The 27,985-nt window shown below is 39.2% G+C and overlaps 1 protein-coding gene and 1 long non-coding RNA gene across 4 annotated transcripts in view; one reads left to right on the top strand and one right to left on the bottom strand.

Annotated features, from left to right (window-relative positions):
- The window catches only part of LOC144656004 (uncharacterized), a 129,754-nt gene extending 102,922 nt beyond the window's left edge, over positions 1–26,832 (top strand). Inside the window, exon 2 of the long non-coding RNA XR_013571236.1 lies at positions 26,545–26,832. This is a non-coding gene — a long non-coding RNA (uncharacterized LOC144656004). The remainder of the gene's footprint in view (positions 1–26,544) is intronic.
- LOC144655993 (acid-sensing ion channel 2-like) lies at positions 169–19,183 on the bottom strand. Of its 3 annotated transcripts, none has more exons than XM_078516202.1 (8): positions 18,977–19,183; positions 17,778–17,845; positions 10,945–11,922; positions 5,385–5,532; positions 4,351–4,413; positions 3,663–3,810; positions 2,642–2,733; positions 169–1,412 (listed from the first exon to the last, which is right to left on the bottom strand). In XM_078516202.1, exons 3-8 carry the CDS (start codon positions 11,872–11,874, stop codon positions 1,291–1,293), a joined length of 1,503 nt encoding a protein of 500 aa, XP_078372328.1. In that variant the 5' UTR covers positions 11,875–11,922; positions 17,778–17,845; positions 18,977–19,183; the 3' UTR covers positions 169–1,290. The 3 variants fall into 3 exon arrangements, with proteins under 3 accessions (XP_078372328.1, XP_078372329.1, XP_078372327.1); XM_078516203.1 differs by having other exon boundaries at positions 17,778–17,831; XM_078516201.1 differs by lacking the exon at positions 17,778–17,845.
- Positions 26,833–27,985: the final 1,153 nt, after the last annotated feature.

Raw genomic sequence — 27,985 nt, 5'->3', positions numbered from 1 at the left:
CGAGCTACGGCTCCTCGTTGTGAAATAAACTATGTCTTACTATGTCATATGTCTATTGGTGGTCATGTTACTAGGCAAGTGTTTTTTTGTGTGGTTGGAGCGTATGCTGAAGTGCGACTTTGTGTTGCTCGAGTTGCTGGTCTTTGTGGCCTATAGAAATACTACAACTACACACCATGTTTATTGTGTCACTTTCATCCTGCGTGCATTGTGCATTACACTTATACATTTTACTTATCTTGACAAAGACACAGACGTGAGCATTAGCTTGAATATCCAACTTACTTATATTAGGCTATAAAACTTCTTGTTTCGAATGCGTGAGAACACGTATTCGGATTACAAACAACGGAGGTTTCTAACGAAGCATGCAGGATGAAAGTAAAAAACTGCATAGTTCTATATACTATACAAAAAACTAAGACAAACGTTTACACATATTTTCGAATATAACAACACTGCTGACAAAATTCTGTTATAAAAGCGCGCAATCAAAATAAACGTTCCCCCAAACAATTCTTCTCAAATTTAAAGCACTGGAATTATTCTTCCCTTTATTAATGTTCGATAATGAGAGTATTAGTATTAAATGTTTTAGGGGTAAAAAGCGGTGGTGGCCAATTCAACGGTAGGATCCAGTACAGATCCGTTAACTAAATTTGTGACTTATAGTATTATGTACGTAATGCATAATGGACTTTACAAGAAATACTTTAGCTAAATTTTAGAAATAGTGAGTCGAATACTGACCAGTCTGCTCGGTGCGAGGTGCAAAGATACCTCTAACAACGACAACGAAGGTTAAATCTTGTGAAAGATCGATATAAATACCAAATTATCACAAAGCGGGAAAACCGTAGTTAAATGTTTGGCTTACTTATTCACAAGGACGGAATTACGAAGTTTGGCTCAAAATCGTGAAAATTAGTATTACGGAAGCTGAAATATGACGGCATAAATTAACGCAAAATGTTGGAATTCGCGTCAATTTCATCGAGAGATTACTCTAATAATATGTCAAAATCTTGATTATGTATACACGCCTCAGCTCATACTTTACTCGCCATTATGAAGCAGGCATCGGTTGTTCAAAGGATGGATAACATAAAATCATTATATAAAGTAATATGGCAAAAATTATATTAAACTATTATAGCGTAGTATGTTTTGTCAACCGCTTATCCACTGGTTGGTAATTTATAGATGTGGTTAGCGTTGTTCACCCTTTGAAAACCCAGGTCCAGACTGTTATAAACAAAGCGTCTTTGCTGATTTCTTTGATGTATAATGTCATGCTGGGTGAGTAGTTTGTCGATTTCGTGCTGCCAGGAAGCTGATGACAAAATCGAAAAACTCGCAGATGGTCAACAGGCTACATCCAAGGAACAGTCCCATGTTACCTCCGATCTCACCTAGAGAATGGAAGAAAACATCAGCTTTGAAAAATTGATCAGCACAAAGATAAGCACACTTTATCGCGTGTTCTGCATGTGATAAAACCAAAGCTTTTTAAGGGCTTCTATCTTGTTTGTGATAAGTTTTTCTTGAGAAAAACACGACCGTTATATATTTAACTACTAGATGGTTTTCCATGTTCTATAAGAAAATAATGCACGCTTGAGGTCTGGAAAAGCTGCTAGTGGATGCCCGAGCCGTTAGGCGAGGGCATTCAGCTGCTTTTCTAGACCTCAAAAGTGCATTATTTTCTTATAGGACATATAGGAAAACCATCTTCTAGTTGGTTTAGAATATAGCATTAAAAAGGGCAAAGAACTTACAAGACTCAAGGCCTCTTCAGTACGGCATTTACAAACGTACGCAACATTGGTAAAGTGAAAGTTTAGTTTATTCTTTTCTTTGGCGGCTTCTTTATAAATAAACCAAGATACCATTTTATTCATATTTCCTATTTATAGTCCTTTCTCCGACTACCAAAAGATTCTCACAAAGCCGACCAATCTAGTTGAAATATTTACGCATTCAAGTTTGGTTAAGCCTACTTTAATTCAGTCATTCAAATTTTTCAAATTCGCCTCTAATTTCGATTTAAAAAGAACAAAAGTGGAGTGTTTTGTCTTCAGATTGTGGCTAAAAACGGTTTCTTACCTCAAAGCGTTTCTAGAGTCCGGCTTTTTTGCTAAATAGTTTTCAATCAATTTCGGGCAGTTCACGGCAAAATAGTGGCGTACACAACTCCAAAGAAAAACAACAAATTTCAACGATTCTTTCTTCATCTGTCGCTTCCTTTGGCACTGTCTTACTTCCACTTAAGCAAGTAAAACGTTTCTGATAAAAACTTGCTGCCTTAAAGCATCATTTAAACAACAAAACAAGAGAATAGAGACGAAGTCGTTCAGCGAAATTCGACAAACAATTCGCACATCCGGGATACCGGGCTTCTATAGTTTTCAGCTATGTTCTATAAAAAATAATGCCCGCGAGAATTCCATCGCGCGTATACAGCGGCTATATTCTAATATATATTTTTTGAAGCAGAATAGTCGTTTGGCGCTGGTCAGTTATTCCTAACAGGGGAAGACGAATTGACGTGTAAAATGTGCAGAAAAACAAATGTTTACAACACGTTATTACCACAAAATAGTGTTATGCTATTCCTAATCGACAAAATTACGTTTCTTACCAAACAAAGAGTTGCTGTCATAAGCTGGTTGCTGCTCTTGCATCTCATAACTCAGTGACTTGAATCCCACTTGTAACAGCACGAGATTATCTCTGATTTAAGAAGATAACAAGATTTATCAATAATGCGTTATTTTCCTTATTTTGGAAAAGGTAATTTAAGGCATTTGATTCATTTCAGCAAACATCTATATACTGCTACCTTTGATTGGTATAGGCCTATACATTGTATATAACAGCCACAACGTTCTACAGTCAGGGACTTTAAGTGGGGTGAATAGGAGTACGCAAATCCGCCGATCCGTGTTAATTTTTTGCCAAATCAGTTAATCCGTCACTATTTTCGTTCAAATCCGAATCCGCAGTCATTTAAAAAAATGTGTGGTGTAGTTTCACTATAACGGACGGAGATATTGTTTGTTTTTATTCTAACGTTTTAAGAAGCTTCGTTTCATTGCGTGTTTTTGCGACAATTCCGTCAACGTATCAACAAAGACCTACCAAACTGATACCGGAACTTCGTTTAGTATCCACGATCCGAATCTCCTGACATAAAGGGCCGGAATCCGCGCCAAAATTCTCAGCTAATATAATCCACGATCCGCTGTATTTTCGAAATCTGCGAATCTGCTCAATATTATCGCAAAAATTCACAACCATATCCGTCAATCCGCGAACCGATTCACTTCCCTACATGTTTTTTTATTTCAGTGGACGTCTGTGGGTGTAGACAGTGGATACTACAAGCCTGGCTGAAGTATTGCTACATGTTATTTCATACATCTATTAATATTGCGCATTCTCAATTAGCTAATAGCAATGAACGTCATTTGTTGCTGTCTTGTCCATCATACCACAAGGATGCCGTCAATCCATCCATATATATGTTCAAAATGGCCGTAAGAATAAAATGAGAGGAACACAAGAACAAGATTACAATCTACTGCTCCATAGGGCTATGTCGTAACTCTTAATACTTCACAAAAACAAGATTGACATGCATTAAGAACACATTGCACTACCTTTGGTACTGTACATTTGGATAGTAACCACTCGATATCAGTGAAGTAGCGGTACCAGTATCCGGGAACTTTGAGTAAGATACTTCAGTATTGTATCTAGTCTGATCACACGGAACTTGACAGTCGCAGATCTCCTCGTCTAAAGATGCTACACAAAAAGACATTCTTTCTCATAAATCCAGCTGTAAATGAGGGTCCAGAAGGAGGTGATGGGGGGGGGGGGGATATAAATCCCATTTCCCAGCCCAAATTATACGCATCCCATTTCCCCAGTGTAAAAAATTGGCAAATCCCAGTTGCCATTTTACCCCTTTAGGCCCCTTGTAAATGACACACATTTCATCTGCATTCGCAAAGTGAATTCTTTATTTAAGGGTACAGCTGACTGTCAAATTTTCCTCGAATATTTTGACTGTGTGTCGAACATGTGTTGGGGTGACAAAATGTTGTTTCACCTCGGGCTTGAGAAAAAGTTGAAAACGTCTAATTTCATTCCTTTCGTTGGGAGTCTTCATGTGCAGGCTGGAATGAATATCTCGGTCAGGTTATAATTAACACTGGTAACATGAAGTATCGCGATGGTTTTCGAACAAGGCCAGGGGTATGAAATAAGAGGCTGCCTAACAGTAGATTCGTCCAATGCAGTACAGGTACCTATATAAAGTAATAATTCAGTCAGGTTTATCACCTTGTATCTGGCCAATACATTCTTCTTCTTCATGTGATGAACACGCGGGAAGCTTGGGATATTCTTAAACAGAGACAAGTTATGAAAAAAAGTACAGCACTTATTGGTTCATCTAGTTAAGCGTGGATGTTGTCGTACAAAAAAGGCTACTCTTCCCAGTAGACGCGAAAGGCATGCCTGCTAACCGCGAACGTTAGTACATGTAACATATTTGTAAGATAAAACTGATTAAAGTTCAGCCGAAAAGTTTAATCAAAAAAGGTCTCTAGCGACCACACCTGATTTGATATCCTTGATGATCATGGTTTCTTGAAAAAGTTACTCTGACGACGAGAAAAACTACCCAACCACGTGATGTAAAATATTGATTATACTTCAGAACAGTCACCTAATATAACAACGTGTTACCAACATATTTCGCTCTAAATCTCAAATAAGCAAACTTTCATAATTATCATGCTAAATTAAGGACGTTCGCGCTTTCGCGCTTATTGTTCATGCGCATCCTTACTGCGCACGTAATTCATGTCGCAACGTCAAGCCACGTTCATGCATCGTGCGCGCGCCCTGAGGAAGCTTTCTAAACACACATAGGGCTGGTAGCCGTTGTGGTAACTTCGCTTGCAGTAAAGGTCGTTGACCCCGATTTTAGTTAAATATTTTTATAATTTGGTGTAGTTTTACAATTAACTTAGGTGAATTAGTTAGTCTTTTTATTAACCATTATTTTTTTTGATCTTTTATTTTTTATTATATACAAATTGTAACTTTTTTAATATAGATATGTAATTTTTAATTATAAATATCTTGTAAAGCGCTATTGGTTGTCAAAAGTTATTAAAGTGACAGGTTATTTTTACGGTCTCTGCTATGTGATGTTTTCCAGGACATACGATATCGTGGTTAGAATTTTCAGTGGAGTAGACTCAACGGTGGAAGCAGGTTGTACGGTAGTTTGTTTTAAATATATATATAAGCCCAACTTTTAATATCTCATTTTAATAGCAACAGCACAAATCTCACACATATCTTACCTTTGTAGCCGGGGATTCGACATTTACACGTCTTGACAACATTTTCAGCCTCGCACTCATAAAGGCATCCCTCTGATGTATAAGTCGAAAATGTTTTCAACTTTTTTTTGGTGCAGTTGGTCGCGTATGGCTTTTCCAAGTTCTCAAACTAAAATAAACAGAAGCTTTAACTGAGCTATAAATAGCCAAATAAACCAATTAACAGTAGTCATTCACACGGAATCGAAATAGCTAAAAGATGGCGAGCAAACGACAACTTATTAAAAATTATTTGATAAAAGTTGACACTGGCTTAAAATATGTACAGGACGTTTCGGCTACTGCTGTAGCCTTCTTCAGCAATATGTAAATTTAAAACGGCGTCCCTGGTGTTATAGGAATAAAAACTAAAAAATGCAGAAAAAGGTGACAAGGAATGTACTGAATAAAATTGGGGGTGGAATTCTAAAATGCGACTAAAAAGGATAGAATAGGGGGTGGTATGCAATTAAAAATTGTTAAGTTTCTTATAAATGTTTGGGAATGCTACGTGTTCATTTATAGCGTTTCCATCTCGGACTGAGTGCCACGCTTCGAGGAAAAGTCTTTGTCTCCAAACTGAAGACCGGTCGATAATGTCAACATTTTCCAGATCAATTTCATGATCGTTGAGCAAATGGTGTTCGGCCAATAGGGAATTTCTGTCCATTTTTGTTATCGCTTTAGCATGTTCTTTGATGCGTGTTTTGAGTGCGCGCGAGGTCTGGCCAATGTAAACACACGCACAGTCTTTGCATTTGATTTTATATACAACACCTTTCGACGACTCTTCGCTGATTTTATCTTTGGGTTTTTTCAAAATATTGGCGATGGAACGGAGGGGCTTGTGAGCCACTTTGACGTTAAAACCTTTGAGAACTGTTGAGATTCTTTCAGAAAAACCCTTGGCGTACGGTAGAACAACCAAACCTCGCTGTTCAACAACGTTGGCACCACTTTTTTGTTCGGCATTGGATTGACGACCATTACGAATAAAATTGATAGGATAATTATTCGCTGCCAGCGCTTTCAATACACGATTAGATTCAGATGACACTTCCTCCTCAGTGGATGGGATGTTCTTAGCCCGATCCATAAGAGTGCGTACAACAGAGTGTTTATGTTGCGTATGGTGGTATGAATTGAAGTCTAGATAGCGGTCGGTATGAGTGGCTTTTCTGTAAACAGAAACGGCTATCGAACCATCCACTTGCCTCGTTGTCTTAGTGTCCAAGAAAGCGATTGAACCTTCTGTTTCCACTTCGATGGTGAATTTGATGTGCTGGTTAATCGAGTTTAGGTGCGAATGAAATTCATCTACAAATTCTTTTTTCAGACACACATGACTGTCGTCGACATATCTAAACCACCATTTAGGTGGGTGTGGAGCCGAGGAGAGGGCCTTTTCTTCAACGTATTCCATGACCAGATTGGCTAAAATGGCGCTGACTGGTGAACCCATAGGACAGCCTAAAATCTGTTTGTAGTTTGTTCCTTGAAAAACGAAGAAGTTACTGTCAAGAACGAATTCTAAGAGTTTGATAATGTTCTCTACGGATAAATTTGTTCTTTCAGATGACGAAGAGTCAGAATAGAGTCTCTCTTTGACGACTTCCACGGCTAGATTGGACGGGATACAGGTAAACAGAGATACAACGTCGAAAGATACAAAGATCTCGTCAGGATTGACTGTCAAGGTGCGAATCTTCTCCACAAAAGACACACTGTTCTTAACTGTGTATTTGTTGTTCTGAAGAGGTGACAAGATGTTGGCGAGGTGTTTGGATAATTGGTAGGTGGGGGACCCAATGGCGCTTGTGATAGGTCTGAGAGGGACGTCTGCCTTGTGGATTTTAGGAAGCCCGTAAAACGAGGCTGGAATGGCATCGGTACTGTGGAGTTTGTAGTAAAGTTTGGGGTCCAGCTGTTTCTTGCTGCTGTCATGTGGAGCTGGCTGATCCTTGATCTGCAGTAGGAGTTTTTTCCCTCGAACGGGAAACGCTTAGTGTAACAAGATTTGAAGATCACCTTCATTTCAACCATCGGCTGAAGGAAAACAACGCCTTGCCTCGCAGTCTCCAGTTTAACCCACCAGTCAAGAGCAGAGAAGGCTGGAAAATTGCTAGAAGGGCCGGCCAAGCCTATTTGCGGTTACGCATCTCGAACTGCCACGAACAAATTAAGAAATATTCTCAGTGTTTGTCTGTTACCACAAACAAACTTCGAGAGCTCATCGATCAAGAATCATTTGACACTCTTCGCCAAACCATCAAGCAAAGAGCAAAGTGGGAAGCGGAGCAAAGAAGAAAAAACCACAGAAAGAAACTTGATAACATCCTGCCGCGTCCGCACGTAGCCGATACAACACATTTTAAGGACAAATGGGTCGTGAACATCTCCGACAGACCTCTCACTACAACCGAGCGGTCAGCGCTAAGCCTCAATTTCAACTTCGCTATAACTCCGAAGAGTTTGCCTGTGTCTTCTATCGTATCTTCAGTTGAGTCCGGCATAGACCACCTTCCGCCTGCCGACAAAGACTTGATACGAGCATCGGTTACCTCCGCCATCAACAGTTGGTGTCCACCTCAACAAAGCAACATTACCAACAAAGAGGAAAAAGCGCTTAACAACCTCGCCAATGACACCTCTGTCACAATTTTACCAGCTGACAAGGGCCGAGCCGTAGTCGTTATGAACACAAGCGATTACTCGGATAAAATAAAAAGCCTTCTAAATGATGAAAACACCTATCAGAAAATAACAGACAAAAGAAGAAACCCTACATCGAGCACTGAGAAATCCCTAAACAAACTCCTACTGCAGATCAAGGATCAGCCAGCTCCACATGACAGCAGCAAGAAACAGCTGGACCCCAAACTTTACTACAAACTCCACAGTACCGATGCCATTCCAGCCTCGTTTTACGGGCTTCCTAAAATCCACAAGGCAGACGTCCCTCTCAGACCTATCACAAGCGCCATTGGGTCCCCCACCTACCAATTATCCAAACACCTCGCCAACATCTTGTCACCTCTTCAGAACAACAAATACACAGTTAAGAACAGTGTGTCTTTTGTGGAGAAGATTCGCACCTTGACAGTCAATCCTGACGAGATCTTTGTATCTTTCGACGTTGTATCTCTGTTTACCTGTATCCCGTCCAATCTAGCCGTGGAAGTCGTCAAAGAGAGACTCTATTCTGACTCTTCGTCATCTGAAAGAACAAATTTATCCGTAGAGAACATTATCAAACTCTTAGAATTCGTTCTTGACAGTAACTTCGTTTTTCAAGGAACAAACTACAAACAGATTTTTGGCTGTCCTATGGGTTCACCAGTCAGCGCCATTTTAGCCAATCTGGTCATGGAATACGTTGAAGAAAAGGCCCTCTCCTCGGCTCCACACCCACCTAAATGGTGGTTTAGATATGTCGACGACAGTCATGTGTGTCTAAAAAAAGAATTTGTAGATGAATTTCATTCGCACCTAAACTCGATTAACCAGCACATCAAATTCACCATCGAAGTGGAAACAGAAGGTTCAATCGCTTTCTTGGACACTAAGACAACGAGGCAAGTGGATGGTTCGATAGCCGTTTCTGTTTACAGAAAAGCCACTCATACCGACCGCTATCTAGACTTCAATTCATACCACCATACGCAACATAAACACTCTGTTGTACGCACTCTTATGGATCGGGCTAAGAACATCCCATCCACTGAGGAGGAAGTGTCATCTGAATCTAATCGTGTATTGAAAGCGCTGGCAGCGAATAATTATCCTATCAATTTTATTCGTAATGGTCGTCAATCCAATGCCGAACAAAAAAGTGGTGCCAACGTTGTTGAACAGCGAGGTTTGGTTGTTCTACCGTACGCCAAGGGTTTTTCTGAAAGAATCTCAACAGTTCTCAAAGGTTTTAACGTCAAAGTGGCTCACAAGCCCCTCCGTTCCATCGCCAATATTTTGAAAAAACCCAAAGATAAAATCAGCGAAGAGTCGTCGAAAGGTGTTGTATATAAAATCAAATGCAAAGACTGTGCGTGTGTTTACATTGGCCAGACCTCGCGCGCACTCAAAACACGCATCAAAGAACATGCTAAAGCGATAACAAAAATGGACAGAAATTCCCTATTGGCCGAACACCATTTGCTCAACGATCATGAAATTGATCTGGAAAATGTTGACATTATCGACCGGTCTTCAGTTTGGAGACAAAGACTTTTCCTCGAAGCGTGGCACTCAGTCCGAGATGGAAACGCTATAAATGAACACGTAGCATTCCCAAACATTTATAAGAAACTTAACAATTTTTAATTGCATACCACCCCCTATTCTATCCTTTTTAGTCGCATTTTAGAATTCCACCCCCAATTTTATTCAGTACATTCCTTGTCACCTTTTTCTGCAATTTTTAGTTTTTATTCCTATAACACCAGGGACGCCGTTTTAAATTTACATTTTGCTGAAGAAGGCTACAGCAGTAGCCGAAACGTCCTGTACATATTTTAAGCCAGTGTCAACTTTTATCAAATAATTTTTAATCTTAGCATGCCTGGCTACAAACCAGATATTTTTAAAATCGACAACTTATTGTCTCGACTTAATTATTCCCGGAATGACCAATACTTGTGCCAACTGAATCCATATGAGATAATGGCCGTTTTTATACTAGAAGTGTGTAACCCATCTGGACAAGCTTCGGCAAAAAATTCGTCGCTCGTCTGGTTATGCGTCTCAAGTATAAAGACGGGCACAAGACGCGTCACGCTTCTAGAAGAGCCTCCTTTCGTTATCCGTCTTTCAAGACGCATTTCGAAAAGTAGCTCGTCTAGACGGGTAACTCGTCTTGTGCCCGTCTTTATACTGGAGAGGCATAACCAGACGAGCAACAAAATGATTGCCGAAGCTCGTCCAGACGGGTAACACGTTTCTAGTATAAAAACGGCCAATGTTAGTTACAACTGAAAACGACAAGTGGAAACTTTAGAAAACAAAAAATGAAAAAAAAAAAAAAAAACAAACACAGTAGGACAATTTTTAAAGAATTTCTCAGCGTGCAAAAAACACCTCTGCACAGTCACAAAAATAATTTTACATCAAGCTACGCAGTCAGTTTTAGCAACAAAACCTCTCGTCCGGGCGATAAAAATAAAACAATTTTGAACCCTTGGCACACAAATAATTTTGAATCTAAAATAACTAAAACCAGTTCAATGAGTAAAATAATTTCAAACAAGCGGCAAAAACAATTTTTAACTAGTTGACAAATATAATCTCGAACTCAACGACAAAGCGTGGGACGAAACAGCTTTAAACTTTAATAACTGCACGAGAGCGACTTTTATAACTCAAATCTTTTGTTCTTTAATCTTGACCTGATTGGTCAACAAGTGTTGGACAACAACAGCAACAACAACAACAACAATAATAATGATAATGACCATAATGATGCTGATGAAGGTCATGATAATAATAATAATAATAATAATAATAATAATAATAATAATAATAATAATAATAATAATAATAAAATTACCCTTTTCTGCGAAAGAGCAACAACAGCGTGCTGTCCTGGTCCCACATTGATTCCTTCCCATTCATCGACATATTCGCCTTGTCCATGAATTATCACCTTGAATCCTTCCGAGAACTTTCCTTGAGTATACTCATATGTCTGCGCATCAAGAATAACTGAAAATCCAGATGAAACCCCAGCGGTGTCCACTGCTTTTACTTTACCATCAGTTCCTGAGTTAAAGGTATAACATATTCCCCATGGCGTTACCATAGGAACGAAGTCTTTTGCTGAACATTTCGTCTCATTCCAGCCAAAGGTGCACGTGGGTCCAGCAAGAGCAGTTATATCTTGGCTGAAGTTCTGATGAAATTCTTCAATGTTGGGACGATGACCCGATTTCCGCATTACAGCCAAAAGGTCCTGTCGATACTGTTGAGTACAGTTCGGCAAAGCAAGGGCCGCGTCTACAGGAATGGGCAAACAGCAACAGAGCAGTGACAGCCCACAAGGCCGATTTCCTCGAACCCCTAAAGTCACAGCGCATGAGCTGATGTTTAGGCCGCTGGATGCAAACCATGGGTTGTCATCTGTCATGAGTATTTTGCTTTTAGCAAATAAGTTGAGGGAACAAATGGTAACAGCTGGAAAGTCCATCTCTTTGAGATTTTTTCTGCTTAACACAGTGTTGATTGGACGGCTGTAGTATTTGTTAAAAGCTCTGTAAACTGTAAATATATAATATCCACCTGAGGTCAGCAGTAACACGAGCCAGAGTAAGCGAATGAGGATGTGGCGCTTCATGAAGACATAACGAATGCCATGCAGTGTTGTGTTATCCACAAACTCTTGCCACGTAACTGGTGATGTCTTGCTATCATCATGTACTTGAGTTGGTTTCTGTGCTTGTTCTAATTTCGTCATTGGAAAGTCATTCGTCTTCTGTGCCATGGAAGCCAATATCACATTGATTTCTCCTTGTGATTATTGTGGGTTTTTCTGTTAAGAGACAAATTCAAATGTTAGAATACATGTTCCAGTGGTGGATCTAACTAAACAACAACAAAAAAACAACCTTTAGTCTACTCCCAACATTTTAAGAAAGAAAAGGACGATATTTAATTCGCTCCAACCCCTTCTCTTACTTTGAGCACATTTGACCCTCCATTGTGTACCCTGTAGCATTTGTTGTAAGCTTAGGTCAGCGGTCTACATTGGGCGCATGCTCATAGTAATAAAACGTGTTCTGTACATCCGCCATCTTGTGTTGTGTTCCTTTACACTTCATGGTGTCAGAAGCGGGATGGAGCACCTAAAACCGCCTGAAGCTCTCATACTGAGTGCGGCGACGAATAAAGCCGAGGCATGGCGGCGTTGGAAGATGTCCTGGGAGTTGTACAAAGTGGCAAGTGGTCTCAATAAGAAGGATGAAAAAATTCAAGTCGCCACGTTGCTCCATGTGCTTGGAAAGGAATGTGTGGAGGTCTATTCAAATTTCGTTTGAGAAGACGATGGTGATCTTAACAAAATAGCGGTAGTGGAGGAGAAATTCAAGGCTTATTGTGCGCCATTGACATCAAGGCACTTTAATCGCCATTTGTTTGTCGAACGCAACGAGACAGTCGACGAATTTTGCAGCGCTTTGAAAACACTTGCCAAGAATTGTGATCTCGGCGACAAAGAAGAATCCTGGGTAACGTCTATGTTAGTTCTGGGCCTCAAGGACCCGAGTGCAAAGGAGAGACTTATGGAAAGAGATTAGAATCTCGAAAGAACATTACAAGTCGCCCGTATCTCCGAAACAAGTAAACAACACATGAAGACTTTAAAGGACGAGAGCAGCAAAGTCGAGAAAGTGGATTCAGTAGACGGTTCAGGTCGTAAGCATCAAGGTGGTAATAACAGTGGTATGGCGTGCAGGAACTGTGGTATTTTGCATGGGCTTGGGAGAGGTTTATGCCCTGCAGCTGGTAAACAATGCCACAAGTGTTAGAAGATGAATCATTTTGCAAGGATGTGCCAAAGCCCAGGACGACAAAAACAGCAGGTAAACACAGTTTATGATTTTGACTATGCCTTTGCTACCATCCTCTGCAAGACTAGAAAGTTATTTGAAGACCTCTATAAAACCAGTTGGAAAATGTGAGTTGACATGTTGTGTGCGGGGGCAGAAACATCAAGTCTTATTTCAAGTAGTAGATGGCAGTTATACTCCCCTCCTAGGTCGGGCTTCCTGTGAACAGATGGGTCTAATACAACGCATAAACACTATCAATAGCAGAAGTATCCTGGATGAATTTCCAGACGTATTCCAAGGGCTGGGATGCCTACCCGGGAAATATCACATCAGCATTGACCCCTCTGTCCCACCTGTCATCCACCCACCCAGAAGAGTTCCTCACTCAAAACGGGACCCGTTGCAAAAAGAGCTAGACCGCATGGAAAGTGTTGGCATAATTGAGAAAGTGCCCTTAAATGAACCAGCAGATTGGGTTAGCAGTCTTGTGTGTGTTGATAAACCAGATGGGTCCATTCGGGTGTGCCTTGATCCAAGGGATCTTAACAAAGCCACTAAGAGGGAACATTACCCACTTCCTTTAGTGGAAGATATCACAGCCAGTTGCGCAGGAGCTACATTGTTTTCAACCTTGGATGCTGAAAAGGCTTTCTACCAAATTCAGTTGGATGAGGAGAGTAGCAAACTTTTGACATTTAATACACCTTTCGGAGGTATCGTTACCTGAGGATGCCAATGGGTATCAAGTCTGCCCCAGAAGTGTACCAATGCAGAATGGAGCAAGTGTTCGAAGGGCTCACAGGAGTCAAAGTTATCATGGATGACATAATTTCGCATGGAAGCAGCAAGGAAGAACATGATACCCATCTGAGGGCTGTTTTGCAGCGTGCCCGAGACAACAATCTGCGATTAAAGAAGTCCAAGTGTCATATCGAGCAGGAAGAGGTGAAGTTTCACGGGCACGTTTTCACAAAGGATGGGTTGAAGACTGATCCAGAGAAAGTAAGAGCAGTGGTCGAGATGCCAAGGCCAGCTGACAAGGCTGGTGTTCAGAGACTGTTGGGCATGGTTAACTATGTCAGCAAGTTTATTCCAAACATGTCAGACCTTACTGCACCCCTAAGACAGCTGTTACATCAGGATGTAGAGTGGCACTGGGAAGAGCAGCACGAGGCCAGTTTCAAGAAAGTCAAGGAAGCTCTTGCTCTCTCGCCTGTGTTGGGGTACTACGATGCTAAGAAAGAGTTAACCCTCCAAGTGGATGCCAGCTCAACAGGTCTGGGTGCAGCACTGATTCAAGAAGGGCAACCCATAGCGTACGCTTCAAAGGCACTCACGCCCACCCAACAGAAGTACGCCCAAATTGAAAAAGAACTCTTGGCTGTGGTATTCGGGTGTGCGAAATTCCAAGAGTATATCGTGGGTCGTACGGTCACCATTGAAACGGATCACAAGCCTTTAGAGTCAATCATCAAAAAGCCCTTACATGCATCACCATTGCGCCTGCAAAGGATGCTCGTTCAACTCCAACGCTACCCAGAAATTAACCTGGTCTACAAGCGTGGTGTAAGTCTACATTTAGCAGATGCCCTGTCCAGAGCTCATCTGGAGGAACAGCTGACGAATGCTGAACAGTTAGATGTAAACTTAGTGGAACACATGATCTCAGACCCACAGTTGGTCAGGTTCGTTGAAGAAACTAAAAAAGATGAAATCCTTCCTGAGCTGCAAGAAGTAATTTTGTCCGGTTGGCCAGAGTCGAGAGGTCAGGTGCCAGCAAAGCTGCAGGAGTTCTGGAATTACAGGGATGAGCTCACTGTATACCATGGGTTGGTATTGAAGGGCCAGAAGATCTTCACACCCAAACGTCTAAGGGGAGAGATGCTAGAGAAATTACACGATGGACACTTGGGTATTAACAAAACACCAATGAAAGCACGTGATGTCTTGTTCTGGCCAGGCATGGCTGCAGAAATAACTGAGAAAATCAAGAAGTGTCCAGTGTGTCTAGAGAATCGGCCAAGTCAGCAGTCTGAACCGCTAAAGTCACACGAGATTCCGCCACTGCCTTGGGCTAAGGCTGGCACAGACCTTCTGTACAAAAACGGTAGGAACTACCTTGTAACCATTGATTATTACTCCAAGTGGCCAGAACTGACCTTGCTTAACTCTATGACCAGCACTTCAGTCATTACAGCCTTAAAGTCTCAATTTGCAAGGTATGGTGTCCCATCAGTCGTCATGTCTGACAACGGTCCATGTTACAGTTCTGAGGAGTTTAAGCAGTTTTCACAAGATTGGTGTTTTCAGCATGTCACATCTAGTCCTGGCTACCCACAGTCTAATGGTCAGTCAGAGAAAACGGTCCAAACCCTCAAAGCTATGCTGGAGAAGGCTGATGACCCATACAAAGCCCTTCTTTCATACAGAAATACGCCTTTGGAAGGTGTAAATTTGTCGCCAGCTCAGATGCTTATGGGTAGACGTCTGAGAACCCCCATCCCTGTAACTGAGGATATGTTGAAACCCTAACTGTATGACCCTGAAGAAGTGCTCCCAAAACTTAAGGAAAGGCAAAGAAAGCAGAAAATGCACCATGACAAGACAGCTAAGGAATTGCCACCTCTGAAGGAAGGTGAGGTTGTGAGAGTAAAGGAAGGCAGAAAGTGGAACCCGGCCAGAGTCACACAAGTTCTTCCTTCACCTAGATCCTATAATGTGGAAACAGAGAATGGAGAGTACCGAAGAAATCGTCGGCATCTGTTAAAGACTGGAGAGTCACAAACACAAGATGTCACAACTGATGATGACCTAACCGAAACAGGATCAGAGTCAACTTCTGTTGCAGCTACCCCTGAGCATCCTGAAACGTAACCGGTTGTAACGCCAACGACTACTACCACTCGATCTGGTAGGACAATCAGTGAGCCTGAGAGATTTTAAGACTATGTTAAGTACTAGAGACAGTGTGAACTCTTAGTATACTTATATTAACTTTGTTTGTTGAGTTTACAAGTTAAGGACCATTTTGCTTAGTCACAGTTCAGTCATTAAGTCTCGTTTTGTTTTTGTTATTCCTTTGTAACGTTCGTAAAAGAAGGGGGATGTAGCATTTGTTGTAAGCTTAGGTCAGCGGTCTACATTGGGCGCATGCTCATAGTAATAAAACGTGTTCTGTACATCCGCCATCTTGTGTTGTGTTCCTTTACACTTCATACCCAAACGGCATTAACCAAATCAGTAAGTGAATTAAACAGGTCAGTGGAAGTAGCCGTATAGGCAAACTACTGTAATCTTATTAAGAAAATGCCTTGACAATCTTTCAGGATTATCTAGTACACTTCTTATGATGAGTTATGATGATGGATGACTTTGATGACGCCCATATTTCCTTTATTTGACTTCTTAGAACATGATACGAGTACTCGCTAGTCATTTGATGAAAATCTACCCATGTCATGTCAAATGAAAATCGTCATGAAAAATATATGTCTTAATTGAAAAAAACCACTAATGCGGCAGAGAGAGCTTTCAGACCCCTAAACCCCAACAATAATTGTAAACATTCCGCAGTATATATCTGCTTTTTTAAAGTTACTTTTTGCTTTTAATAACAAGGGCTGATTTTCAGGAAAAAGGTTTTAAAAATAAACTGTGAAGATGGATAATAAATAAAACAAATTGATTTTTCTGCATGCGAATGCGTTCTCTCAGTGTCTCCAATACTTAGGCTGATCAGGCAAAGGCGAGGCTGTGACATGGTAAAGATAACGGGATCAAAAGAGGCAGCTGTGTCAATAAATCGATCTTGAGGAACTGATTTTTTTTCCTTGGCTCAAAGGAGGGGGGGGGGGAAGAAACTTCCTTTGTTACACGACTCAAAAAGTGGTCATAGCGGTGCCGGGCAACCGAGACTGCGCAGTAGCCATCAAATGGTTGCTAAGGGCGTAGTGAATAGCTTGACAAAGTTCATTGTTTAGTTCGCATGTTTTGGTCTTGACCGTGCACATAACACAATAGCTATTTGCATTTTGATTGCTCCTTTAAAGTTTGCCGGACATCAAAACAACAAACAGTGATAACAATGACCAGTCTGGCCAAAGTTAGGCTTGCGAATTTTACTAATTAAAAATAACTCCAATGATTCTGAAATGATTTCCCATTTTTGTTTGTTAAATTTCAACCGTGACAAATTTTTTGCTTGTTATTCCACGCCGCCAAAACATTCTCAATGACGTGAAACATCAGGTGAGAAAACTGGCTGAAATGCCAAAAAACATCTCAGCGAAACCTTTCTTTGTTTTGGAGCTATTTTTTCCTGCTCTATATTGTTTAGAGATCCTTTGTTGTCTTGGTCGTTCATTGTTCTACGTTACCTGTGAGTTTCGCAGGTTTATATCGAGGATGAGCGGGAAACGGCCAGCATTGATAAATTTACGGAAAAGAAATCTCGCACAAGTTAAAAAGATTATCATGACAGCTTTTCCGTTATAAAAGAGAATACAGAAAAGAAACAGAATTAAAATAAAAAAGGAATAAAAACAAGACAAACTAAATTGATTTAAAATGTACATATATTACCAGGGGCTTTTCTCGCTGTTCATTTTGCAATCTTGTCATTATTATTTTTAGCCAGTTGAAAACATCAGCAATTTTGAACCCGGATTAGAAATATATAAAAAACCAAGGCTATTTCGAGAAAGACTTAGTGAATTGAGTATTTTTCCAACATTTGTCACAACTGTTCATCAACTGAAAGGTGTTAGTTGAAGATCAAATTATTCAATCCAGTCCCTTGATTTTAAAACTTTTCATCATAGCACGATAATGAACTAACCTTGGAAGTCGTGTTTACTGAAGTGCAGGAAGCAAGGTCCTCAGATCAATAGTTCTAGGTGAAAAAACCTGATAGGAATTGAGTTTGTTGAGATGAAAGCGGCGAAAGATATGTTCTTTTCAAGCGAACATATCACTCTGGCAACATAATTTTAATGACCATTATTCAGGTGATTCATTTGACTATTTACATGTACACTATTTACAATAACGCAACGTGATTAAATATCGATCCATACAAAATTATTGATAAATACCATTATATCGCCGGGTTTCAGCTTTGGTTGATTTTTTTTACCAACCTATATGCTCTGTATGGTTGTTTTGCCCGGCTCTCTGTTTTAGTTTTATGGATCGAATTATGGATTATTATAAAACATCCATATTGCATGGAGTGTTGTTGTGAGTTATCTAAATTGCAAATAATTTTAATCTCAACCAAAAAGTGATTCAATGCACGGACTCTGTCAATTAAATTTCTATTCGATTCTGTGTTTTTCGTAAGGTTTTTTTATAACAGAAACACAATCTTTCGTTAACTGGTACTTTATAATCAAGCATTATTTATTAAACTCCTTTCACGGCCTTAAAAGAGATTTATCTGCAGTAATTGACGAAAACGTGCCATTTCCCACTTAAATACAAGTTGTCTTAGACTTGGAACGTTGGACAAAATCGGTAATCAAAATTAAACGTATATATGTAAATACGTCAATTTGAAAGTTTTGGCGGTGAGGCGAGTCAATCGTGGAAAAATAGCGCGGTTAGATTATTGTTACGACACATGTCCTTAATTTCTTCTTAGTATTTTACAACAAACTTTTAGAAGTAAGCCGTACACGTTAACAATAATCTACAAATATAAAATACCACGTTTGTGTTCAGAGGTGACAATATTTGTAGAAAAACTAAGAAAATGTATTGCATTTTATAAATATGCAAAACAAAGCAAAGTTTTAACAATATACTCATCAAAATGCACTTTTGTCGTAATAATAGTTGTCACGCAACGACCTCATTCCGAAAATGTCTTACGTATATTTTCTATATAATCTTTTTCGGACGAATACAAACACTTTACATTCTTGAGAACAGAAAGTTCCAGAGGAACGGTTAGCAAATCTACTAAGCCCAAGGTCTTGGCGTATTTTCAATGCGGAGTGCATGGAAATTATAACTCTTATCATTACATCTCCTCACCTTGGTTTAGAACACAGCGTGCCAGTCAGATTAATTGAATCGACGATATTTCAAGAATAGTGTGAATTTATACCTCAACCAGACTTTCTTATTAAACCACGTACCGTTGTCTCAAGATGAGTAAGATATTCTGACAGTGACTGTGATCTGTACCGGTTATAGATGACCACGAACAATATCAGTTCACCATGACGTAAACGTGTTAGAAGTCAGAATACACAGAAATACATGTAAATAGTAACAGTCCACCCAACCATGGGTAGGTTGTGGTGACGTCAATACGGGCGTTACGTGATCGCTAAGCCCGTGCGTTTGTATTCGAAGAGCTGTAGTCAGGCAATAAATAAAATGACGACCACTAATCTTAGCCTTCATGTTGTTAAATCTCTGTATTGAAGTATAATTAATTTTATGAAAATTTTTCCTGTTTGTTTGTTGTGTGAAAACGCATACAAGTGAGCGATAAATAGGTCACGCTGGAGAGTTTTTAGTAGCGGAACCCTTCAATCTCTAGTGAGTCTCATGCACAGAACTGTCTGACGATAGACACCAGGTGTTGTTATAAAGATTGGTCAGATTTACGCTTTGCGTTTTGTTAGTACGTTATCTTATTGTTGACTATAACGTACAGTAGCTAAATTTTAAAACTTGTATTAATTGTATGAAACGAAAGTTGCTACTCTCAGCAGAAAACATGGTAGTTAACTATATTGTGCCATGATAAAAGCGGAACTTTAATACCCCCTAAACTGCATTTTTGATTGACCCAGTTTACTCAATCACCTCGAATGACCTTTAATAAATCACCACCACCACTAAATTCCTGGTCTCAAGAAACGAAGAAGTCTTATTTTAGAAATGACCCTGTGTGCGTGTATATTAGGAGACTAAGAGTAAAATTTCAATTGTAAGCTGGATGGCAGCCGATTTTGTAAATAATGTTCGCACAAATGCGTTTTGTGGACACGTTGGGATCCCTGGAGCACCTCAAAATGAAAATAAACAAAGCTTGACTGTTTGATTTTTGCAATGTTTTTTATTAGACTCCTGAAGCTTATCAACCAGTGTGACTCGCTCCTTGCAAAATTATTTGTTTAGATTTGTTTTGTGGAATTTTAGTATTCTTATTCTCATTGCCTTATTCGCTTGTTCTTACGATTTAAATTATATCCTATACAACTATGCATGTTATTCGCACAATGTTATTTTTTAGCCATTTTTAGCCTTTTTTAATTGTCTTTTGTTTGCATATACAAATTTTAGCCTTTTTACTTTATATTTACACATGTAATTTTATTCTTACATCGAACTTGAAAATGACTGTTGGACGGTCCAAACGTCGTTCATTTTCTGGCATTTACCTTTTAAACAAAATATTATGCGTAACCGATCTATCTTTTTTAGATCTTCTTCGATCTTAAAACACATTCAACAGCAATTCCACTAATCAAGGTACAGTAGTCCCGAAACAGGCCTATTCTGGGACCTTAAGTCTCCCCAAGTCATTTTTAGTCGCTTTGAATCGCGTTAAATCGCCATAATTTATACAATCATATAAAAAGGCTTTCACACCTTCAAATGGCCCTAGAATGATAAAACTTAATAATTTATATTAGTTTTAGTCTGCTAGTTATTCAACTTGTGTGGTATATACTAAAACAATTATATACCTTAGTGTCGGTGAATGTGGTGGATATTTACCTCCACTTCGGTGAAAAATTGTTAATTAAAAGGTAAACTCCACACCAGTGCTAATGGTTGGAGGAGGCGTGGTGCCTAATGGTTACCATGCTGGACTCAGACTGAGTCAAACCGTCTGGGTTCGTGCCCTGGCAGGGTTATTGGGCTTTAGTATAATTTCAGAGCTGATTATAAGAATTGAAGCATTCTGATTGGTCAAGAAGCTCGGCTTATGAGGCTATATTCACCCCGCGCGAGGTGATTATAGCTTTGAAGGCTTGGTTACTTAGCCATGCCACCTTTGACATCCAGGCAAGTAAACATGGCCGCTTTTGCTTAATGAAAATTTCTTTGATTTGAAAGAAACCAGTCCAAGACATGGATTTTTAAAACGTTGGGAATTTTGAAAAATGACTACCAAGGCTTTTGGACTGAAAATAGATTCAAGAGATGGTTCTCAAGGCATAAGAAATGATCATAAACACGACGGTTTTGGCGATCGATGAGAAACTCAGTCAGATCGATTGAGCAAACATTATTTAGTTCTCTTCTCAGCGGAGCTACCTCATTTACGAAAGGATTCGCACATTCGCTTAGAAGTCATCAACAATCATACAAAGGTACCGGACATCTATCTTTCCAGGAGCCATAATCGGGGACGGAGACCGTAAGCGCGTGCCATTTCAATATTGGGGGGTGTCCCCATGATATGGAACAATTGTGCTATTTTTAGCACAAATTGCGCCATCGCGTGTGGTACGCGCGCGTACTGCTGCGAGGATTTTTGCGTGGACGTCGCGCGAAAAAAAACAAACAAAATGGCGTCCAAAATTACCACTTCAAGTAAAGCAGATATTGGATTTTTTTCATCTGTTTCTACTCCTCAGTTACATCAAGCCTACCTTGAGCATTTCCTTGAAAGTGATTATGAAAGTGAGGGTGATACAAGCGGTTCGGTTGTCTGCAGTAGCATTTTTCCCGACAAATTCAGTCGTGAACACTTACTCGTCTGAGAGCGCAGCGACAAGGAGAAGCAAAGAATAAAGATCGCCAGGGACAAACAGAGACCATATTTTTGCCGAAATACGACTGTATACATCATGCCGTTCTTTCTTCGATGCTTTAATATGTTGTACAGCAGTCTTGCAAGTTTATAGCTAGGACTTTGATACTGAGTAAATGGAATAGTTTAGGAATATCTTAACATGTTTCTTAAATATTTTACCCCATTCAAGTTCCTTCTCTGACTGATGCTGCTCCGAAATATTTCTTTAAGTCTCCTGTATTTTAATTTTCAATGCAGCAATAACTTTTCATATGGACATATGTACTTACTTTGTTAGATAACATGGAATAATTAAAAACAATTTCTTAATAGCTGCAGTATATTTTGGCGGTTTTTGAAAGCAGAGAGCATTCACCCATTGCTATTAATGTAAAAAAAATCTTTTTTACTCAGGGGTGACAAATTTAAAGGTTAAATTGCAATCAGTGAGCCAAAAAGATAATAATGAAGTCACAGGAGAAAATAATAAAAAAAAACTTTCCTTCTCCCAGGGGGAAAACTGTGTATTCAAAATTCGAAATTGCACATTAACAGTATCAAATTTCTTGGACTACAGAAATTAAGTGCAGTCTGGTAATGCAACTATTAGAACTATTATGGTTGTTAAACTGGAATTTAACTTCCCATGCCATTTAATTCGCCTTGTGTTTTATCTTGGGTATTGATCAGGCCTCTTTGTTAAATTTCCTGCTTGTAGGGATAGGACTGATAATAATAACAAAACAAAAGTAAAACAAAGAAACAACAACAAAAAAAAACAAGCACTAAGGGTCAGGTCAAACTAACCTGTAGTTAGAAGCACTAAAAGATGATTAAAAATATAACACAAACAGCGGTGATAAACATTATGAAAAATCGCATTTTTATAAACTTGACGTTTCGTATGCTAAGCTACATACATTTTCAAAAGTATGACCGTTAAATTTTTGGCAACTATTTACATAAAAGATGAGCATCTGTTATATTCAGTTATTGACATTATTACTCGATATACATATAAAAAGCATCATATTAAGCATCGTGAAAAACTAAACTAACTCTATTTCATGTTAAATGAAATGAAGGCAAAGTGCTTATATTCCATTCAAAAGAGGAATATATATATACAAAGTGAATCTCAGATTCGTCACACTTAACTGACTCAGTTCCTAATGCCACTCAAACAGTGTTGTTATGGCTATTCTACCTGAAAGAATATACAAGCTAAAAAGTTTGAAGTTTTATAACCCTTTCACCTTTCACTTTTACTTTGTTTTGGTTAAACAACAAAAACTGGATTCTTCCTTCTTTATTAGGAGCAGATTCAGAATTTGTCCTAGTTGGAAGGGAGGAAACTGAAGGAAATTGTAAACCAAAAATAAAGAAATCAGTATAGCCATACAATTAGGGAGAAGTGACAAAAAACTTACAAATCACTCCTACGATCTAATTTGTGACAAAACTAGACATAGTTCAAAAGATTCATCAAAAGGTAAGATTCAGTACATATCACAGAGCTTCGACAGATGTTACCAATGAGAAAGATGACAGAAGAACCATATAGCAAACAATATTGTTTGGTGATGCAAGACATGCAAGACACCTATAAAAAAATCATTGATTTACTTTTGGCAAAAATCATGGATGTGCTATCCATAACATATCTTTTTTTAGTATACTATTTGTCCATTTTATGTAAGAAGAATTAAACTTAGACCTGCTGCAGTTTGGCATTCAAGAGTTTAAGTAACACATATATTAAATAGCATGTGTCTTTCTCTCCAAATTAAGTTTAGGAAAGGGTGCTTGCCTTCACCTTTTTTACTCATTCAATTAAAATTATGATTTTTTTTATTTCTGCAGAACACTTTTTTGCATAAATGGCACCCTATAGCATAGCTTTGAATGTCCCATCGATGAATATTAAATATTAAAATTATAACCAGTTTAAAAATATAGAGTTTTGTGACTTATTATCTCCGATTAAATGCAAAACAACTCTTAAATCGTAGATGAAATTATAATCTTTTGATAAAAAGGTTGAGGTATATACTTCTCTAAATATGATCACATGCTCAAATCAAATAAATGCCTGACTTTCAAGACAAACAGAAACCCTGGTCGATAGCAGAGGCAGATATAAGCACAAAGACACTGTTTAGTTTTGAGGCCATTTCTTGCAAATCAAATGTCTGTGGTACTTCGACACGTAATCAACCAGGGCAAATTAATATAAAAAGCTTTATTATAACCAAGATTTATAACCCGGATTTATAATAAAGCTCAAGTACACACCGGTACATAAGTAAGCTTATTTACAGTCATACCAGGATTGTATTTTGCTCGTTCGTCTCGATCCGCGCTGCAAGCTCTCCCGGCAAATACGAAATTATTTCCACAGAACAAGACACAGCCAAGTTGCTACCAATAGTTGTAATCCAAATAATGTTCATATCGCGAATTTCATCTCAGTAAAACTTCTTCAGCAGTTGCAACGGTATAGTAGTTAATCCTGTGCTTTACATCGAGGAGATGAATTTAGTTTGACATGGCAGTTGCACAGATTGGTATACGATATTGTCCATACAAAATTTGAGGTTTTCACCGAACTTGACTACCTTCTTTTTTTGTTCTCAACTTTTCGTGCAGACTCGAATGGTTTCGCGACACACGTGACACTGAACACGCAACTCCGGTTACATCCGAGCGGACCCACGCGAGAACCCGCGCAATTTTGCGTGTATTCGCGCGGTTTATGACATCGAAGATGGCGCAATTTGTGCTAAAAATAGCACAATTGTTCCATATCATGGGGACAACCTCAATCGCGCGCTTACGGTCTTCGTCCCCGATTATGGCTCCTGATCTTTCTCATAGTGTTTGTTTCGTTCCGTTTTATTGCTTTAACTAAACAAATTCTAATTGCAATCGACGATTTAAACTGGTTTACACCGTCTGCAAGCGAGCACTTGTGTTTGCCGTTTTCGTTTGCTATCGTTATTTTGCAGTTCTTGATGATCACCTCAAAAAATTATACTAAAACAATTATTCACCTCAGGCTTCGTGATTATTGTTAAATAATCACTTCGCCTTCAGCGAATAATTGTTAAGTGTTCCTGTGAAAGACAGCTGGATATGTTATTGATCAAGGACGGGCTCCTTGGTGGGGTATAGAGAAAAAACAATCAGTTGCAAAGTGAGGCAATTAGTTTGGGTATGAAGACCTTGTAGAAATGCAAACATCTTTTTGCCTTTTTTTCATCCTATACCCCACCAGGAAGGCTGTTCTGTTTACAGGCTAGGAGTAACCCTGTAATGGACAAGCATTCATCCAGCAGTTACGGGACTCTGGCCCAATACGGTTTATGTCTAAGGTAAGTTTAAGTCTGTTTCATTCCTGAGTATCCAAGCATTTCAGTGGCTCATCAATCGGCTTAACTCACTTTTACGTAACATGATGTGACCAGAACTGGAATTGAGCACTTCTCCTGGATGCAATGCTTATCCATCACAGGATGTTATTGCCACATGGTCTCAATTCATTTAAATATTACACTATGCAGCGAAACAATGGAATATGCTTCCAAACGAGGTTCGCGACATGGCTTAAGCTAAATAAATACGAAATATCGATTTTTAATCTAACTGATTTTAATCCTGTAATATATTCTTGTAAATAGTTGATTTTTTTAGTATTTTTAGAATTTTTACTAGTGGTTAATGTATTTTCAATTTTAGTATTTTTAGAATTTTTACAAGTATAAAATACTAAAATCAGTATTAAGTGGAAGTCCCGCTTAAAGCGGTCCTCTCGTCTTCGCGCCAAAAGAAAGTTTCCGTTTATTTTTTGCCTGTGAAAAGGCTTTGGTCCATACATACAAAAAAGCAATAAATTATTTTCTAGTTCTTTATTTTCGCTTTGCTACAGACCAAAATTGAATTTTGGCCGACATGGGGCCGCCAACGGTAGTCGATGGGCTAAATTTTGACCATTTTGTGAAGCGCGTTATGTCCACAAAAATGTACTTGACGGAATATCATTTGGCACAAATTCTAAGACACCTTTATTTAGTTCACTGACGAAACGAGGAAAATTTTACGAAAATTCTAAGCATGCCAGCGCTTCTGAAATATACCATACTCTGAGGTCTTTATTCACACGTTAAAATTTAGGTAAATACAAGAGAATAAAACTCAAAAGTTTCAACATAAATTGGAGTAAAAAAGCACATCAATGTAATCTTCTTACCTCAATGAATCGTTTTATACTTTCAAACCGGTGGGTATCTCCTTGGATTGCACGCGAGAACAAATTAAAATCTGCCATATTCAGTGTGTTTACATAATTGTCGCTTCGTGCCAAAGCTCATTTGCATAACCTTCCAAGCGATGAGAAAACTCCCTCCACCGTCCAAACTCGATTAAATACCTTTAGAATATAAGGAAGTTGCTTCTTTTGATATTCCTATACCATACAAATACAGCTCTGAGAAAAATTGCGTTGAAGATGACAAGAATACTCGCGGCGTGCGAGACTCCACAAAGTAAATATTGACGGTTAATTACACTGGTCGCACTTGTCCCATAATTTAAGTTCAATTCGCTCCCGTAGTATCTCTAGGGGAAGAAGAAGAGTCGAAAACAACAAATTGAATTCTGACAACGGGAATCGATCATGCAAAGACAACTTATAACTTAACGTCCAAAACATCACTTACAGGTTGCTTACAGAGGAAGCGTAGTCGCCAGATACAATCCACAAGTTTGAATAGAACTGTTTTATTCCTCGCGAAGCGAGGCCGAAGGCCGAGCGTAGCGGGGTGTATAATTTTGTTCCTCAAAGGGCTCAGGCGGGATGAAATCTCGTGTGGAGTTTACGGTCATATATATATATTTATTTATTTGTGAGCTTGGTGTGTGGCGGAAATGACGTCACACGGCCGCCGCGCGCTGGTGGCCTAATGGTAAGGCGTCGGACTTGAAATCAGATCTTCGGGACTAAGGCCGGGGGTTCGAATCCGGCTAGGTTTTTTTTTTTTTTTTTTTTTTTTTTTTTTCTTTTGTGGGTTCGAATCCTGAGCTTTTCATTTTTATCGTTTTTCTTTTCGGATTAAAATAACACTGATTTCCACATGATACTCCATCGACGCCTATAATAATTCAGGCTATAAACCTTCGGGCGGGCGGAGGGTTCGAATCCTCCTGCCGTTCGTTCTTCTTCTTTTTTTTAATGCCCTCAAATAAATGTCCAAAATGCGACTATCCAATAATTTGTCGATGAATTTGAAAATAGCCTGCGCTTCCCAACGCTTTATACCTCTTTACGAACCAGAAAGAGCCGCCATCTTCAAAGCGGAGTAGACCCTGGGAACGAGGGTGTCGCGGGCATGCCCGTTACTAGGCAACAATAACAAATCACCGGTTAAAACCGGTTATCACTCATTATTTACAACACCCCCACCCCCCCCCCCCAAACCCAGAGCTTCGCGAGGCCCTGCGAGTCACGTATTACTAGTGTTATGAAGTGATGAAGGGCATAAGCTTCAATTCATTCTTGATACGTTTGCTTTCGAAATCGGTCATTCGAAGCCACAATGGAAGGCTTGTGCTTCGGGATTCATCAACTTCATTTTCCCCTTTGCGACACGATGTCACATAACTAAGTGAATTGTGACGTGACTGGCTGATCAGAGGTCAAACAAGGGTCAAACTTTGGGGGTGGTGGGGAGGGGGTTGGGTTGTCGGTATTTTACAGCAGGAGTAAACTTGAGGGGTTGAAGAGCTTTTTTCACAGCAAGAGAAAACTCAGAAGTAGTAAATGATCTTTATTTTTATAAGTGACTCGTGTTTTTATCGCTAAATATTTCTTTTTTCCTATTTCTTATTCCACCTTGTATCACTCAAGTGTAACGTGCCTTTGCTAATTTACCTCTGTGGTCGGGCATTTAGGAGCAAATCGCAAAAAGACAGAACAGAAAAAAAATCCAAGAAAAGGTTCCGATAAAAGGCGGAGTGTGCTAAACTGTTTTCAATATTGAAATGAAAAAATGCTACCCTTAGTTGTGTTTTATCTTACTGTCACGGGCATCTGTGAAAAAAAATATATAATCTTGTGCACATTCTTGAAATTTCTTGCTTTACAACTTCGTTCAGTCCCTTTTTATAGGTCTTTACTCTCTTTGTTTGCTAGTTTTTTTTTTCAAATAAGCACGGGCATTATGAAAAATGCTATGTCTTTTACCTTTTTAAATAAGGAGGACTTAAGATCTCTGGATTTGTGTGGA

This window comes from Oculina patagonica, chromosome 6, assembly GCF_052425735.1.
Source record: "Oculina patagonica isolate OP01 chromosome 6, crgOcupat, whole genome shotgun sequence".
NCBI lineage: Eukaryota > Metazoa > Cnidaria > Anthozoa > Scleractinia > Oculinidae > Oculina > Oculina patagonica.
Note: the sequence above shows the minus strand (reverse complement) of the source record. Positions and strands in the feature narration are given on the sequence as shown.

Bases quoted from the DNA above. Each gene is read 5' to 3' on its own strand.
- LOC144655993 (XM_078516202.1), bottom strand. From the start codon at position 11,874: ATGGCACAGAAGACGAATGACTTTCCAATGACGAAATTAGAACAAGCA. The intron at 3,811-4,350 runs GTGATAAACCTG...CTTTTTGTGTAG, and splicing joins ATGTATTGGCCAGATACAAG to CATCTTTAGACGAGGAGATC. The intron at 1,413-2,641 runs GTAAGAAACGTA...TCCATTCTCTAG, and splicing joins TGACAGCAACTCTTTGTTTG to GTGAGATCGGAGGTAACATG.